Source organism: Delphinus delphis, chromosome 2, assembly GCF_949987515.2.
Source record: "Delphinus delphis chromosome 2, mDelDel1.2, whole genome shotgun sequence".
Lineage (NCBI taxonomy): Eukaryota > Metazoa > Chordata > Mammalia > Artiodactyla > Delphinidae > Delphinus > Delphinus delphis.
In genome coordinates, this window is record NC_082684.1 from 32,227,295 (window position 1) to 32,241,756 (window position 14,462).

General features: G+C 40.3%; 1 protein-coding gene across 1 annotated transcript in view; it reads left to right on the top strand.

The window, feature by feature from the left end:
* Positions 1-290: 290 nt before the first annotated feature.
* Positions 291-14,462, top strand: part of COX16 (cytochrome c oxidase assembly factor COX16) — a 33,599-nt gene continuing 19,427 nt past the window's right edge. Inside the window, exon 1 of the mRNA XM_069540436.1 lies at positions 291-603. Coding sequence (XP_069396537.1) covers positions 535-603 — 69 coding nt within the window. The 5' untranslated portion in view covers positions 291-534. The remainder of the gene's footprint in view (positions 604-14,462) is intronic.

Sequence of the window (14,462 nt, forward strand, 5' to 3'; positions counted from 1 at the left end):
ACTAACATTAAAAATTCACGGATAGCAAGACACTACACCAATTAACGTTAAACCTAAACTTTCACAGCACTTTTTCCCCCCATCTTTTTTAAGCTGGTAAACTACCCATCCCACACGTAACTATAGAGGCTAAAGTACTGGCTTCAAAGTAACTTTTTTTAAACAGATTTTATTGAGCGGATTTTATGTGCCAGGGAGTGTTCTAAGAAGAGACCCACAACACAGGAGGTACAGGTTTCTATATCCTTTCACGGTTACTACACACACGACGTAAGTCCCTAAGTCCCGATTGCAAACCAGCTTGCCGGACCAAACCTCTGACGCTCGAATTTCCGGGGGGAAGCGTGAGTATGTTACTACGGATCGATTGCTTTTGCCTGGCGGAGACCTATCTGGAAGGGCCCTGCACTGGGAGGCAAAGGAAAGGAGGTTAGTAAAGGACATACTCCTCGGGAGGGACCCAGAGCCACTGAGATTCGGAAGGCCACGCTGGCCTCTTTGGCTGGGCATCCAAGCGGATCGGAGAGTTCAGTCATGTTCGCCCCCGCGGTGATGCGCGCCCTGCGCAAGAATAAGACTCTTCGCTACGGAGTTCCCATGTTGGTGAGCGCCGTGAGAAAAAGTGGGGGAGGGATTCCGGAAGGGGTGGGACCACAAGTCTGGCTGGAAGGAGAGTTCTGTGAAACTGTGGCGCGTGCGACCGGGAACCGCAGTCTGGGCTAGGAAGGGGCTGGCGTTTAGGCGGTCCTAGTCTCCTAGTCTCTCCCCGCGCTGGTAGTGGGATCTCGAGTCCCCCTTTTACCTCTTTGGTAGTTACCTGGATGTGCTTCTGGAGTGATGTGAGAACCAGATTTTAACCCAAGTCTGGGTGATTACTAACCTTCCATCCTACCCCGCTCCGCTCCCGCCCGCCCCCAGCTACAGCTTGACGATACTCTGCATCATTGGAACTAGTTGTATTTACTTAATTTAACTGTATAATTTCGGGCATCTTCAGGTGTCAGCTTATTAGTTTGTGAACTGGCTTAATTCTTCCAGGGTTGTGATGAGTTAAATGTGAATTGAACGAAGCACGTTGTAGCAGCCCTCAAAACATGGTCGCTGAATTATAGTTGATATTTTTAAAGCACGTTGAAAGTAGTTTTGGTGTCTATTTCTTTGCATCTGTTCTACGCGGAGTTCCCAGAAGGTTGCGTTCGTCTTGAAATTTAGATTGTTGTTGGCTTAACACACCACCAACCCGAGTGGGAATCCAGCGAGACCACTCCGTTTCTTTTCAGTTTGACCTTGGCAAGTTACTTTGCTTCAGCAAGCCTTGATGTCATAGTAAATGAAACAATTTAAATGAAAAGCATGTGGACAAAGTCCACTTTCTTTTAAATAGTTTATTGCTTTGGTATGGATTTTGTACAGGTGAAGTTACTAGCTTTTGCATTTAAGCAGGACTAAAGGAAAGAAATGACCTTAGAAAAGTAATGAGTTTTTTTACTCATCTTTGATGAATGCGGATTTCTTGCTCATCTTCGGAAACTCCTTTTTATCTATCTTTCTAAAAGTTTAAAGAAAGCTGTAAGACAATGTAGCTGATGGGGAATGTGTAAAAACTATCCTCCCTGTAGATTCCCCTGCCACAAAATAGAGATCCATTCAAAAATACTGTGATTGTAGTCATTACCTTGAGGTCACCTGCATGTCCCACTGGAAGACAGTTTGATTTTGTTTCTTATCTTTCAAAATCATCAAAGCTAAGCTCTTAAAACCAGTAGTATTAAAGTACCTTCTAAGGTTTCCCTCATTTGTTTTATTTCATGGAGTGGAGACTACCACAGTAGACTTCTTCCCAAGTATATTTCTCTATACTGGTCTCTGTGTCTATATTGGACCTGTACTATACTGGACCTAGGTCTGTGCTGTTTCAAAATATGGGTCCTAGACATATAACTACTTTTGTAGAGGAAAATGTTGAATTCAGTACTCTAAAACCCAACACTACTAGAAAGACCTCAAAAGATACATCGTCTTCATCATGTATCAAATATTCCGTAATTACTATAGTATACTACTATACTTCAAGTTGAAATTATTTCCTCTCTTAGATAAATGTTAATGCTTGCTTCATAAGAATCTTTATTCAGCAACATACAGAAGAGGACTTAGAGTACCAGGTATAGGCCAATAATACTGTCCTTCCCTGCTCTCCCAAACCACTTGAAAAAGAGAATATATTTGTTGTCTCCCAAACCACTTGAAAAAGAGTGTATATTTGTTGTTTCAGTTTCCACACTGTGCATTTAGTCGGCAGAATTTACCTTTCTAATCTGACCAGTGACTACTGGTTTCTACATTCTAAAAAATGAGCCCATTTAATGTTTTCTGTTCAGTTGTTTTTAGTTTATTCAGTGTTATGCAGCTATCACCACAGTCTAATTTTAGAACATTTTCATCACCCTAAGAGAAACACCATACTCATTAGTAGCCGCTTCGTGTTGTCCCCTACCCTTCTCCCATCCTAGTTAACGACTAATCTACTTCTGTCTATAGATTTCGTAGATAATATAACTTACGGTCTTTTGTGACTGACTTTGTTCACTTAGCATAATGTTTTCAGGGTTCATTCATGTAACGTATCAAAACTTCATTCCTTTTAATGGCTAATATTCCATCAGTTGGAATATTTATTTTTCATTGATGAACATTTAGGTTGTTTTCATTTCTTGGCTATTATGAATGATGCTGCTATGAACATTCATGTACGGATTTTTGTATGGATGTGTTTTCATTTCTGTTGAGTAAATAGTAGTAGAAATGCTGGGTCATATGGTAACTCCATGTTTAACATTTTGAGGAACTGCCAAGCTATTTCCCAAAAACTACGTCATTTTACGTTCCCACCAGCAATATATGAGGCTTCTGATTTTTCCATTCTTGCCAACAGTTTTCATTGTCCACTTTTGTTTTTAAATTAAACCCTTACTAGTGGGTGTGAAGTGGTATCTCACTGTGGTTTTGATTTGCATTTCCCTAATGACTAATGATGCAGGACATTCGTTCATACAGTGGATTATTGTTTATCTGTATATCTTCTTTGGGGAAATGTCTATTCAAGTCCTTTGCCCATTTTTAAATGGGGCTGTTTTTGTTTTTATTGGGCAGAGGTTTTCTTAAACACCTGGAAGCAGTAAGTTTCCCAGTGTTTGTCAAGGGGCTCTGTGTGCTTGATTGGGTATGCCTTCAGTACCCAGGCAGGTTACACTTCGCCTTAAGCTGTTACTTCTTGCTTGCTCAGAGCCTCAAGGTTAGCCACAGGTGAGTGTTTAGGGCCTTCTCAGATCTCTCCTGAGCTTACGCGCTGCTCTGGGCACGTGGACAGTTCTGCTCATGTGCATGTCCTTCCAGAGTGTCAGGAATATGTTTGAGCTTTTCAGAGTCCGCTATGGACACCTTATGCCTCATATTTTCCTTTGAGTTTTTTGGTTAGACTATTCCTTGCCCTGTTATCTACCACCTCAGGCAGTATGATGTTAAACAATGGCCTCTGAATTTTTTCAGCAAACACTTCCAGGGAGAAGTCTGTTTGCACTAGTTGAGCTCCAAGTCAGGAAAACTAAAGACAGCCTTGCGAGTGGGTCTTCCAGGGAACCACCAGACTGGTCAAATAATGAAAATTCTCAGGGAATAAGACTTCAAGGAGCTCCACCCCATTATGCTCCTTCCAGCGGTTACTGCTTTATATCATGATTTTAGACTGCTGGTTTTCATGTTTACCAAGGAGTGTGGGTCGAGTCGTGGGAACAGGTAGGCTAAAAATGCCACCAAGCTTTCTGCTTTAACCGAGATTCAGTCATTCTCCTTACATAAATGTTCCCAACATCACTGCAGGCCTTTTTTAATTTCCAAAGTTCTGAAAAAGTAGATTTGACAACTTTTGCCAGTGTTCTCATTGCTTTAATGGAGAGGGTTTTTGGAGATTCTTACTCTGTTTCACTGATGTCACCTTTTTTGTTGGTTTTTTTTTTTGTCTTTGCTGAAATTTTCTAATTTTTCACTTGTTTATTGCTCTTTGAGGCACTTTTATGATGGTTCCTTTAAAATCTTTGCTAATGTCACTTGATAGTCTTTCCTAATTCAAGTTGCTGTTTCCTGATTCTTGTAACAAGTGAATGTTTATTTTATCTTGGACGTTCTGTATAGTATGTTAGGAAACTTTATATTCTCTTTAGGTCTTCTACTTTAGCAGCGGTCACCATGCTTGCATTAAGCTTGTGGATAGAAGTTAATGTAGGTAGAGTAGATCAAACACTGTGCCCTGGGGGTACTCCAAGTTCAGAGGGTTGGGGTGTACAGGAGGGACCAATACAGGAGACTGAGAAGGGTTCTCAGTGAGGTAAAAGGAAAACCAGGTTTAAGGGAAGAGAAGGAAAATGTGATCAACGGTGTCCAATTTTGCTCATGAAATAAGATGAAAACAGAGAGCTAAACGTTGCATTTAGTAACATGATGTCAGTGTTGGTTGGAATGGATCTGAGAGAAAGTGGAAAGAGCAGCAAGCACAGACAACTTGTTTGAGAAATTTTACTGCAGGTGAGAACAAAGAAACGGGCTAAGAACATGGGGAAGTAAGGTCTAGAGAAATCTGGTAATAAGATGGGAGAAATGATAGCATTTTTTATGATGAATCATGCAGTGTGGTGAGCAAGATTTTTGATGAATCACTGCCCTTCAGTATATAAGATGGTTGGGATCTAGTGCAGAAATGAAGATATTTAGCTAGGAGTGTAGATACCATGGTAATGAGTGGTCGGTAGTACAGTGCCATGTTGACACTAACTATGTAGCATTAGTACAGACTTCATAGATTAAGTGCACAGTTCTCCGTAAAACTCCCCTCATCAGACACCAGCTGAAAGCTGTGCGATATTAGGCCACCTGTGCTTCTGATCAACTGGTTACAAATTCAGTGGTTCCTAATAGCCCCTCAGGTTCAATAATTCAGTAGAATGACTCACAGAACTCAGGAAAGCACTATACTTAGGATTATTGTTTTATCATAAAGGTTATGAATTAGGAACAGTTGAAAGAAGAGACCCTTGGGGCAAGGTCTGGGGAATGTCCCACAGGCAGAGTTTCCCTGTTTTCTCCCTGTGGAATCAGGGTATGCCACCATCTCAGCACACTGATGTGTTCACCAACCAGGAAGCTCATCAAGAGGTTTTCATTGGGATTTTCATCATCTATGGTTGATTGGATCATTGGCTGTGTGACTGAACTCAATCTCCAGCCCCACTCTTTCCTCCTTGGAGGTCAGGAGATCAGGTTGCTATCACATGGCTCAAGGCCCCCACCCTCTAGTCACATGGTTGATCATTCCAGCATGGTCAGCCTCTATGCTGTGATTATGTAGGGACCCACAATGAGTCACCTCATTGGTATAAACTCAGATGTGGTCCCAATAATAAAGATGCTCCTGTCACTCAGGAAATTCCAAGTGAGTAGCTCCCTCCCAAGAACCCAGGACCAAGACCAGACAAATTCTTTATTGTGTAACACGTGGGTATTGCAATGGCAGTTGTGCAGAAAAGAGATGATGGGGGCCTAGACTAGAATATTAGAAGAAGATATAGTCCGAAATTGTCAGATTTAAGAAATATTTTGACAGAACTCAGTGATGGATTAGATGTGAGATAGGAATTAGAGGAGCTAAAGATGACTCCAGAGAAGCTGGCTTGAGTAATTGGATGAAAGTATTTGACTTAATTGGGATGTGGAAGATTGATTAGCAGCAGATTGGGGCAGAAAGAGTGTTGGGGTAAAAAATCAAGAATTTTTTCATGTTAATTTATATATACCTGTTAAACTTTCAAGTGGAGATGTCAGGTAGGAGGGCAGGTCTTCACTTCAGTGGGATGTTTCCCACTGAAAATGTACATGTGGAAGTTGTTAGGTTATAGAAGCTATTTAAATCCGTGGAACTGGATGGCATCACCTAGGGACTCTTTTGGTTGTGAATAGGTAAAAAAGGTGTGAAGACTGAGCCTTTTGAAATACTCCAACAATTTGAGATGGGAAGGTAAGGAAGAATGAATAAAGGGAGGCTGAGAGGAGTTAGGAAAATCACAGGTGTGTTTTTTTTGTCACCAACCAGGGTTCTTGGCCTTCCTTAATCAACAGATATTGATAAGAGGCCAGACAAGAAATTCAGGCAAGACTTTATTAGCAGGGGGGAGCGAAAACAGGTAACAGGTTCCCTCGCTCGCTTGAACCCCTAGGGTGGGGGCCAGCTGATTCCTTATATGGGGAGAGCGTAGGGATGTGTCTATGGGTGGGGCTAAAGGGGTGGCTTAGGTGGTCTGCCCACCCCTGTGTGGTGTTGAGTGTAGGGGGCATGTGCAGTACCCTGCTTTTACTCCTGACACCGTGTTTTTGCTCCCGGCTCTTCAGAAGTGGCAGTTGGGTTTTTGGTCTTTTTGTATCTTGTTGTGCATAATTTGTCCCAACTGTGCATGCTTGCAGTAATTTTTAGTCCCTAATACTTTCTTTGCATTTTGTTGCTGGAGGAGAAGTTTGTCCAGGTGCAAGCACTGCAGCAAAGGGTCCCAGGTCCCAGGTCCCAGCGTGTCCCATTTTCATTGGAACCAAGAGACAAAAAAGTTACTTTACTTATACAAAGAATGATTACATATTGACATTGGAAGTATTAGCTGGTTATATATAACAGATATTTTTCCTGGTTTCTTGTCTTTTGATTTGATGTCATTTTTGTTTTATTTATTTGCAGATAAGAGACTAAATTTTTATGTGGTCAGGTTTATTGGGTTTTTAAATTCATAGCCTCAAGGTTTTGTTGGTATTCCAACTTCAAAATTATAGAATTTTATATTTTACAGTGTTTTTATCTGTTTGTATTACTTTAATTGGTAATATTAAAATATTGATGGTAGGGATCAAACTTAATTTTTTTCCAAATTGCTAAACTTACAGCTTGAGGATGAGAGTGAAGCCCGTTAGATTATCGGAGGAGATGCTAAGCAGCAATGGCCATTCATGGGCTCTTTTAAGGTGTACCACATACTGAGAAGGGAAACATACTTCATGAGATTGTTTTATCACTTGGTTAGAAAATGGAGAAAAATGCTCTCTAATTGGCCTATTTTGCAAAATCATAAAATTGAAAGAATTCTAGTCTTGAAGAAGCAAGGCCAGGATTTTATTCCTGGATTTACCCATTACAATCATGGGCAAGTCATTTAGTTCGCTGTACTTTTATTTCCTCATCTATTAAGTGTATATTTTTTCCCCTAGCTCATAGGTCTTTTGTAAGAATCAACTAATATAATGCTTCTGATGGTGATATTTAAATAAGGTCAAGTACAGGTGGGGGTAATGATTTTGGTATTTGCTCATGTGCTAAAATGTTTCCCAGTGATAGTGTGTACTATATCTACTCTGAGAAGATGAATGGTAACTCACCAGGGAAAATAATCTATAAGATTTTGTATAATCTGCCACGGTTGGTGTTCAGATAAGTAATGTATAGATAGACTGAATTCTGCCCTTCTGTTTTGTTTAATTGTTTCCCTGTCTTGTTTCAGTTGCTGATTGTTGGAGGTTCTTTTGGTCTTCGTGAGTTTTCACAAATCCGTTATGATGCTGTAAAGATTAAAGTAAGAACTGTCATTGGTGTTTGACATGTGTACATGTATGTTCTGGTTTATGAGACACGAATATTCAGTAAACTAAGCTGTCTTGAGTTTTATCTTGTTTTTTATGACTGATACATGGGGACTTCCCTGGTGATGCAGTGGTTAAGACTCTGCTCTTCCAATGCAGGGGACATGGGTTCGATCCCTGGTCAGGGAACTAAGATCCCACATGCTGCATGGTGATGCCAAAAAATAAAATAACTAACTAACTAAATATAATAAAAATAATACAAACAGCTGTTTAAACAAAAAGACTGATATATGATCTTTGGACTCTTTAAAAAAATTTTTTATACAATTTCTAAAGGTTACTTTCCTTTTACAGTTATTACAAAATATTGGCTATATTCCCTATGTCGCACATTATATCCTTGAGCCTGTCTTACACCCAACAGTGTGTACTGCCCATGCCTTCACCCCTGTTGCCCCTCCCCCCTCCCCACTGGTAACCTCTAGTTTGTTTTTTATATTTGTGAGTCTGCTTCCTTTTTTGTTGTATTCACTAGTTTGTGATATTTTTTAGAATCCACATATACGTTATCATACAGTATTTATCTTTCTCTGATTTATTTCACTTAGCATAATGCCCTCCAAGTCCATCCATGTTGCTGCAAATGGCAAAATTTCATTCTTTTTTTTATGGCTAAGTAAAACATACGTGTGTGTGTGTGTGTGTGTGTATATATATATATCTATATATATACACACACACAGACACACACGCATTTTTTTTTTTTGCAAATTATGGGTTTTTTTTTAAGATCTTTATTGGAGTATAATTGCTTTACAATGGTGTGTTAGTTTCTGCTGTGTAACAAAGTGAATCAGCTATACATATACACGTATCCCCATATCTCCTCCCTCTTGCGTCTCCCTCCCACCCTCCCTATCCCACCCCTCTAGGTGGTCACAAAGCACCGAGCTGATCTCCCTGTGCGGCTGCTTCCCACTAGCTATCTATTTTACGTTTGGTAGTGTATATATGTCCATGCCACTCTCTCACTTTGTCACAGCTTACCCTTTCCCCTCCCCAGATCCTCAAGTCCATGCTCTAGTAGGTCTGACACACATCTTCTTTATCCATTCATCTGTTGATGGACACTTAGGTTGCTCCCATATCTTGGCAACTGTAAGTGATGCTGCTATGAACATTGGGGTGCATGTATCTTTTTGAATCAGTGTTTTTGGTTTTTTTTTTGATATATACACAGGAGTGGAATTTTGGGGTCATACTGTAGTTCTATTTTTAGTTTTTTGAGAGCCCTCCATACTGTTTTCCACAGTGGCTGCACCGATTTACATTCCCACCAACCGTGTAGGGGGGTTCCCTTTTCTCCACATCCTCACCAACATTTGTTGTGTTATTTTGATGGTAGCCATCCTGACAGGTGTGAGATGATATCATGTATACTCAATATACTAAGCAGTCTGAGTTTTATCTTGCTTTTCAAGGCTGATATATGATCTTTGGGCTCTTTCTTAATCTTTAAAATAACATTAATGATCACATGGAAGTGAATCATGAAATGTATAGAATTTAGTTATCTTTCTCCTCACTCACTAGAAACTTTGCAGTTCTGTTAGCTTTTTCCCATAAAATATGCTCTGATGTAGCCATTTTTAGGATCTAGAAGGGACTAAAGAACAGGGGACAATAATTTCACTCCATTTTATTATTCTAATTGTAAATTGGCTATTTTGTATTAATACCAGTGAATTATAAGTTATATTGATGTGTATCTTTAGTAACTAATACTAAAAGAAAGGAAAATTATCTTTCATTATAGTGATACCTGTCTTTTCATAGCGATCCTTTTAACGCGTATGCATTTGTGGTAGGACTGTAGTGGTTCCTGCGTAGATATATGACTGTCTTTATTTTTACAGGTGAGGAATCTGAGTCTCAGAGAGCTTAAGTAACTTGCTTAAGGCCATGTGGCTGTTTAGGGCTAGAACTAGGATTCCCACCTCTGTGATTACACAATTACTGTCAAATTCAGGTCTGTTGTTACGGACCAATTCTGGCTCATTCATTCAGAAGTATGTAGCTTTTGTTCGTGGCACACCTCTGATATTTGAGGGTTTTTTCCTGAGTACGGGTGACCCTTGAACAACAGGGGTTTGAACTGTGCTGGTCCACTGATACCCAGATTTTTTTCAATAAATACTACAGTACTACACGATCTGCAGTTGGTTGAATCCACGGATGCAGAACTCGCAGATATGGCATGGCGGGCCAACTGTTATTTATTGAGGAAAATCCTTGTATAAGTGGACCCTCGAGGTTCAAACTCGTGTTTTCAAGGGTCAGGTGTATTTCATTAGCAGACCTCAGTAACGTTGATGGGAGAGTATTAAAGGCCTATTCAATTTTTTCAGTTAATTTTATGGTTTAAGAGAAATACCAACGCTAGCTAGTCTTCTTCTTCTTATTATTTTTTGCGGTACGCGGGCCTCTCACCGCTGCGGCCCCTCCCGCTGCGGAGCACAGGCTCCGGACGCAAAGGCCCAGCGGCCATGGCTCATGCACCCAGCCGCCCCGCGGCATGTGGGATCCCCCCGGACCGGGGCACGAACCCGCGTCCCCTGCACCGGCAGGCGGACCCCCAACCACTGCACCACTGGGGAAGCCCTAGCTAGTCTTAAAGACAGTAGGTATTAGAAAAAAAGTAAATTTAAAAGGAATATATACTTTCTATGAGGGAATAGAGCAATTATAACTGAGTTTTAAAGTTTCTGTTAGCATTCCAATTATTTTATTAAGGAATTTTTTCCCTTTTGCTTTAAGATGAAAGTTATAATAATCTGACTTTTAGAAATGGGATGGCATGTACATATTTGAAAAATAATTGAATATTTGTCATGTGTTTATCATATGTTAGATCCTACAGATAAAGATTCATGAAACTGGTTCTTATAAAGTTTATAGCATCATCAAGGCTGGGAGACATCTAATATAAAAATGTATCCAAACATACAATATAACAATGCCCAGTGAAATGCTGTATTAGAACTCTGCATAAAACATTACTAGAACTTCAAGGAGAAGCATACGGTTTAGACTTGGCAGAGGGGTATCAGAGAAGGTCTGCTAGAGGTATCAACCTTTGAATTAAGGTTAAGAATGAGTAAGAGTTAGCTAAATGATGGAAATGATTAGTATTATATAACATAGAGTGGCTAACATAGAGGGGAGATTGGGGGAGCAAGATAGGAGGGAGGAGATTGTTTCAAGTGGAGATGCAGAGACCTGTTAAGACACTTTGGCAGTAGAGTATAGACGAACAATAATGGAATCTGAAATAAAACATTTGCAATGAAGATAGAAATGAACGGGTTCCAGAAAAATTTTTAGCAGCAAATTGATAGTGATATAATATTAAAACCTGAATAAATATCAGATGACTTGAGGCTTTGCTTTTGAGGACTGGGTAAATTTTCGTAGCAAGAGAGAGTGAGGGAGATTGCAATAACAGAAGAGGTCTAGACGAGGGGGTCGAAGTAAAGAGAACAAAGGTGGGAGAAATGAGGCTGATTGAAATTAAGAGGATGAGATTGGTCAAGGTCTATGGAAGGAGGCTGAGAGGACAAAGTTGAGGTGAGAAGGATCAGAGAACAAGACCTGCTGAGACTGAGATGTCCAGGTTGGTTGATGTTGAGAAGTCAGACTCAGGTGAAGTCAAGAGTCAGTGTTTAGGTGAGGTTGAGTTCAAATAAGGTTGAGAGGGTAAGGTGGATTAAATTTGAGAGGAATTGAGAAGGTAAGATTGGTTGAGGCTGACAGCTCTTACAAGGGTTGAGAGGTTGAGATTAAGGAGGAGTCGAGGGAAAGATTGCTGAGGTCAAGGGCTGGGGGCCAAGACTGTGGTTGAGAGGACAAATTCAGTTAAGAAAGATCAAGGATAAGTACAGCTGAGAAGTTTTGAGGAGGGTGGAAAAAGACTGTATTGATTCAGAGTGACCAGCCGTTTTAGGTTGCCTGGAGCTGTCCTGATTTTAGGACTGAAAATCCAGTGTCCCAGGATGTAAAAATTCCTGCTCTTCAGTTGTGGGTATGGAAGTTTGAAAGGAAAGTACAGAACCCATGAGGCGGGCTTAAACAAATAAGCTGAAAGCAATAGCTTTCAATTAGTGTGAAATAGACGTGACATAGCTCATCTGCCTTCATTATGGCTGTTGCTCTTGTTTTCTCCTGACTCCTAATGCTAACAACTGTGGCTCCACAGTAATAGATTATCTGCTTTTGCATCATTCCAAGTAATATGATTTAAGTGTACAATTAAGTGCACTGTAATCCTGAGCATTAACAGTCTTTTTTTTTAAACCTTTGCTTGACTGTTGTAGTTTGTAAAGAAATAGTGCTTGTTTAATTTTTTCCCTTTTAAACAACTTAAGTTGTTTCCATGTCTTGGCTATTATGAACAATGCTGTAGTGAACATGGGGTGCAGATACCTCTTCAAGATAGTGATTTCATTTCCTTCAGATAAATACCCAGAGGTGAAATTCCTGGGCCATATGGTAGCTCTATTTTCCATTTTTTGCAGGAATCTCCATAGTGTTTTCCACAATAGCTGTACAAATTTATATTCCCACCAACAGTGCACAAGGACTCCCTTTTTCCACATCCTCTCCATCAGTTGTCATTTCTTGTCCTTTTGATAATAGCCATTCCAACAAGTATGAGGTGATATCTCATTGTGGTTTTGATTTGCATTTTCCTGATGATTAGTCATGTTGAGCATCTTTTCATGTACCTGTTGGTCATCTGTATATTGTCTCTGGAAAAATGTTCTGATCCTCTGCCCATTTTTTTAAGCAGATTTTGTTTTTGGAGGGGGTGCTACTGAGTTGTATGAGTTCTTTATATATTTTGGATATTAACCTTTTATGAGTTATATGATTTGCACTTATTTTCTTTCATTCAGTAGGTTGCCTTATCATTGTGTTGATTGCCTTTTCCTCCCCCCAGTATTATGTATGTGAAATTCATCTCTATTTTAGCTCTAAATTCAGGGTCAGCAAGCTTTTCCTGTAAGGAACCAGGTAGTAAGTGTTTTAGGCTTTGTGAGCTACACTCTTCCACAACTATTGAAATCTGGTGTTGTATCATAAAAGCAGCCATGGACAAAAACAAATGAGCATGGCTGTGTTCAAATAAAACTTTACTGACAAAAATGGATATTAGACTAGATTTGGTCCGTGGACCATAGTTGCTGACCCCATGATTTTTTCATTGCTGTATGGTATTCCACTAATTATACCATAATTTATTTATCCATTTTACTCTTAGACATTTGAGTTGCTTGGCAGTTTTGGTTACTGAAAATAATGTTGCTGTGAACATTCTTGCATATTTTTCTTGCTGCATGTGTGCAAAAAAGGCATTGCTGGATTATCACCTTCATTTGATAATTTCCAAACTGTTTTTCAGAGTGATTGAATCAGTTGTAGGGAAGAAAAAATAATTTTCCCTTTACCCTTCTACATTCTTGTCTGAGATCCTTCTGTAATAAAATACAGATTAATAAGAGAAAAACAAACAGAAGTTTAATAACATGTATACCTCTTGTATACATGCGAGATACCCAGGAAAAGTGAGTAAAACTTTCCCTACCACCACCTTAAATACTATCTTAAGACAGAAGAAGGATGTTGGAGGGGGAGGGCAGTTATGAGAGGTTACTGGGAAAAGCACAGTAAAAGGGTAAGGTTGTTACACAGATTTAAGTGGGTACCTTCTCGATTGGTAGAAGTTTCTTGTGATTTAGAATCATCCTTCTCTTCCTGGTACTAAAAGGGAGATACTTATAAATGGAGATTTCCTTTGTAAATGTATGTGTCCCTCACAAAAGTGTAACTTGTACTGATTTTCAGAGCTTGCGCGTTTGGTGTTTCCTAAAAACAATCAGCTCAAGATAACCTTTATGCCAAAGAGACATATTTTGGGGTGTCATATTCTGCTTCCCTTCACATTCTGCACTGCTGCTTTAAAACAAAGAATGTCGTCCTCCATCCAGTTCTGTAGGTGATCTTGGGTGGCCTTGGACTGCAGTGGCTTGAAACAGGATTTCGGTTCCCTGGCCAGAGACTGAACTCAGGCTGTGGCAGTGAGAGTGGTGAATCCTAGCCACTAGGCCAGTGGCCAGTAGGGTTTGTAGAAGTGAATTTCCACAAAGAGATGGAAAGTAGTGAAACAAATAAAGTGTTTATTAGGAGGAAAAGAGTATGTGTGAAAAAACTTAACACAGGTGGACTCAGAGAAAGAGTCGCGCCCTCGTGGTAGTTGGAATCACTTACACGGGGCATTTCTTCTGGGTTTCCTCTGGCCAGTCATCTTGCCTTTGCCTGGCTCTGAGTCCATATTTGTTTATGTCAGGGTCCTCCCCTGTGTGCACACGCATCTCTTAGCCAAGATGGATTCTAGCGAAGAGGGCTATGGGTAGGTTGACATCACTTACTGTGGGGTGACGCCCCCTCCCTTTTTGACCCCCGAGGAGCCTTTCTGCACATGCATAGTCGGGAAGGTCTCCTTGACCTCGAGAATGAGAAATATGTGGTCTCTTTATCTTTTATCTGGGCAGGGCTCGGCTCCTCCTTGCTTCTGTCCCCCAACGGGACAGTCTCGAGCTGCTCAGCCTGGGGCCCATCTGTCTCCTGCCTCATAGGAATCAGGTAATTAGCCACTACAATCACTGACCTTACCATACACCCTGAAAGGAATTCAAGACAAAGAACAGGATGAGACACTCTGCTTTGGCAAA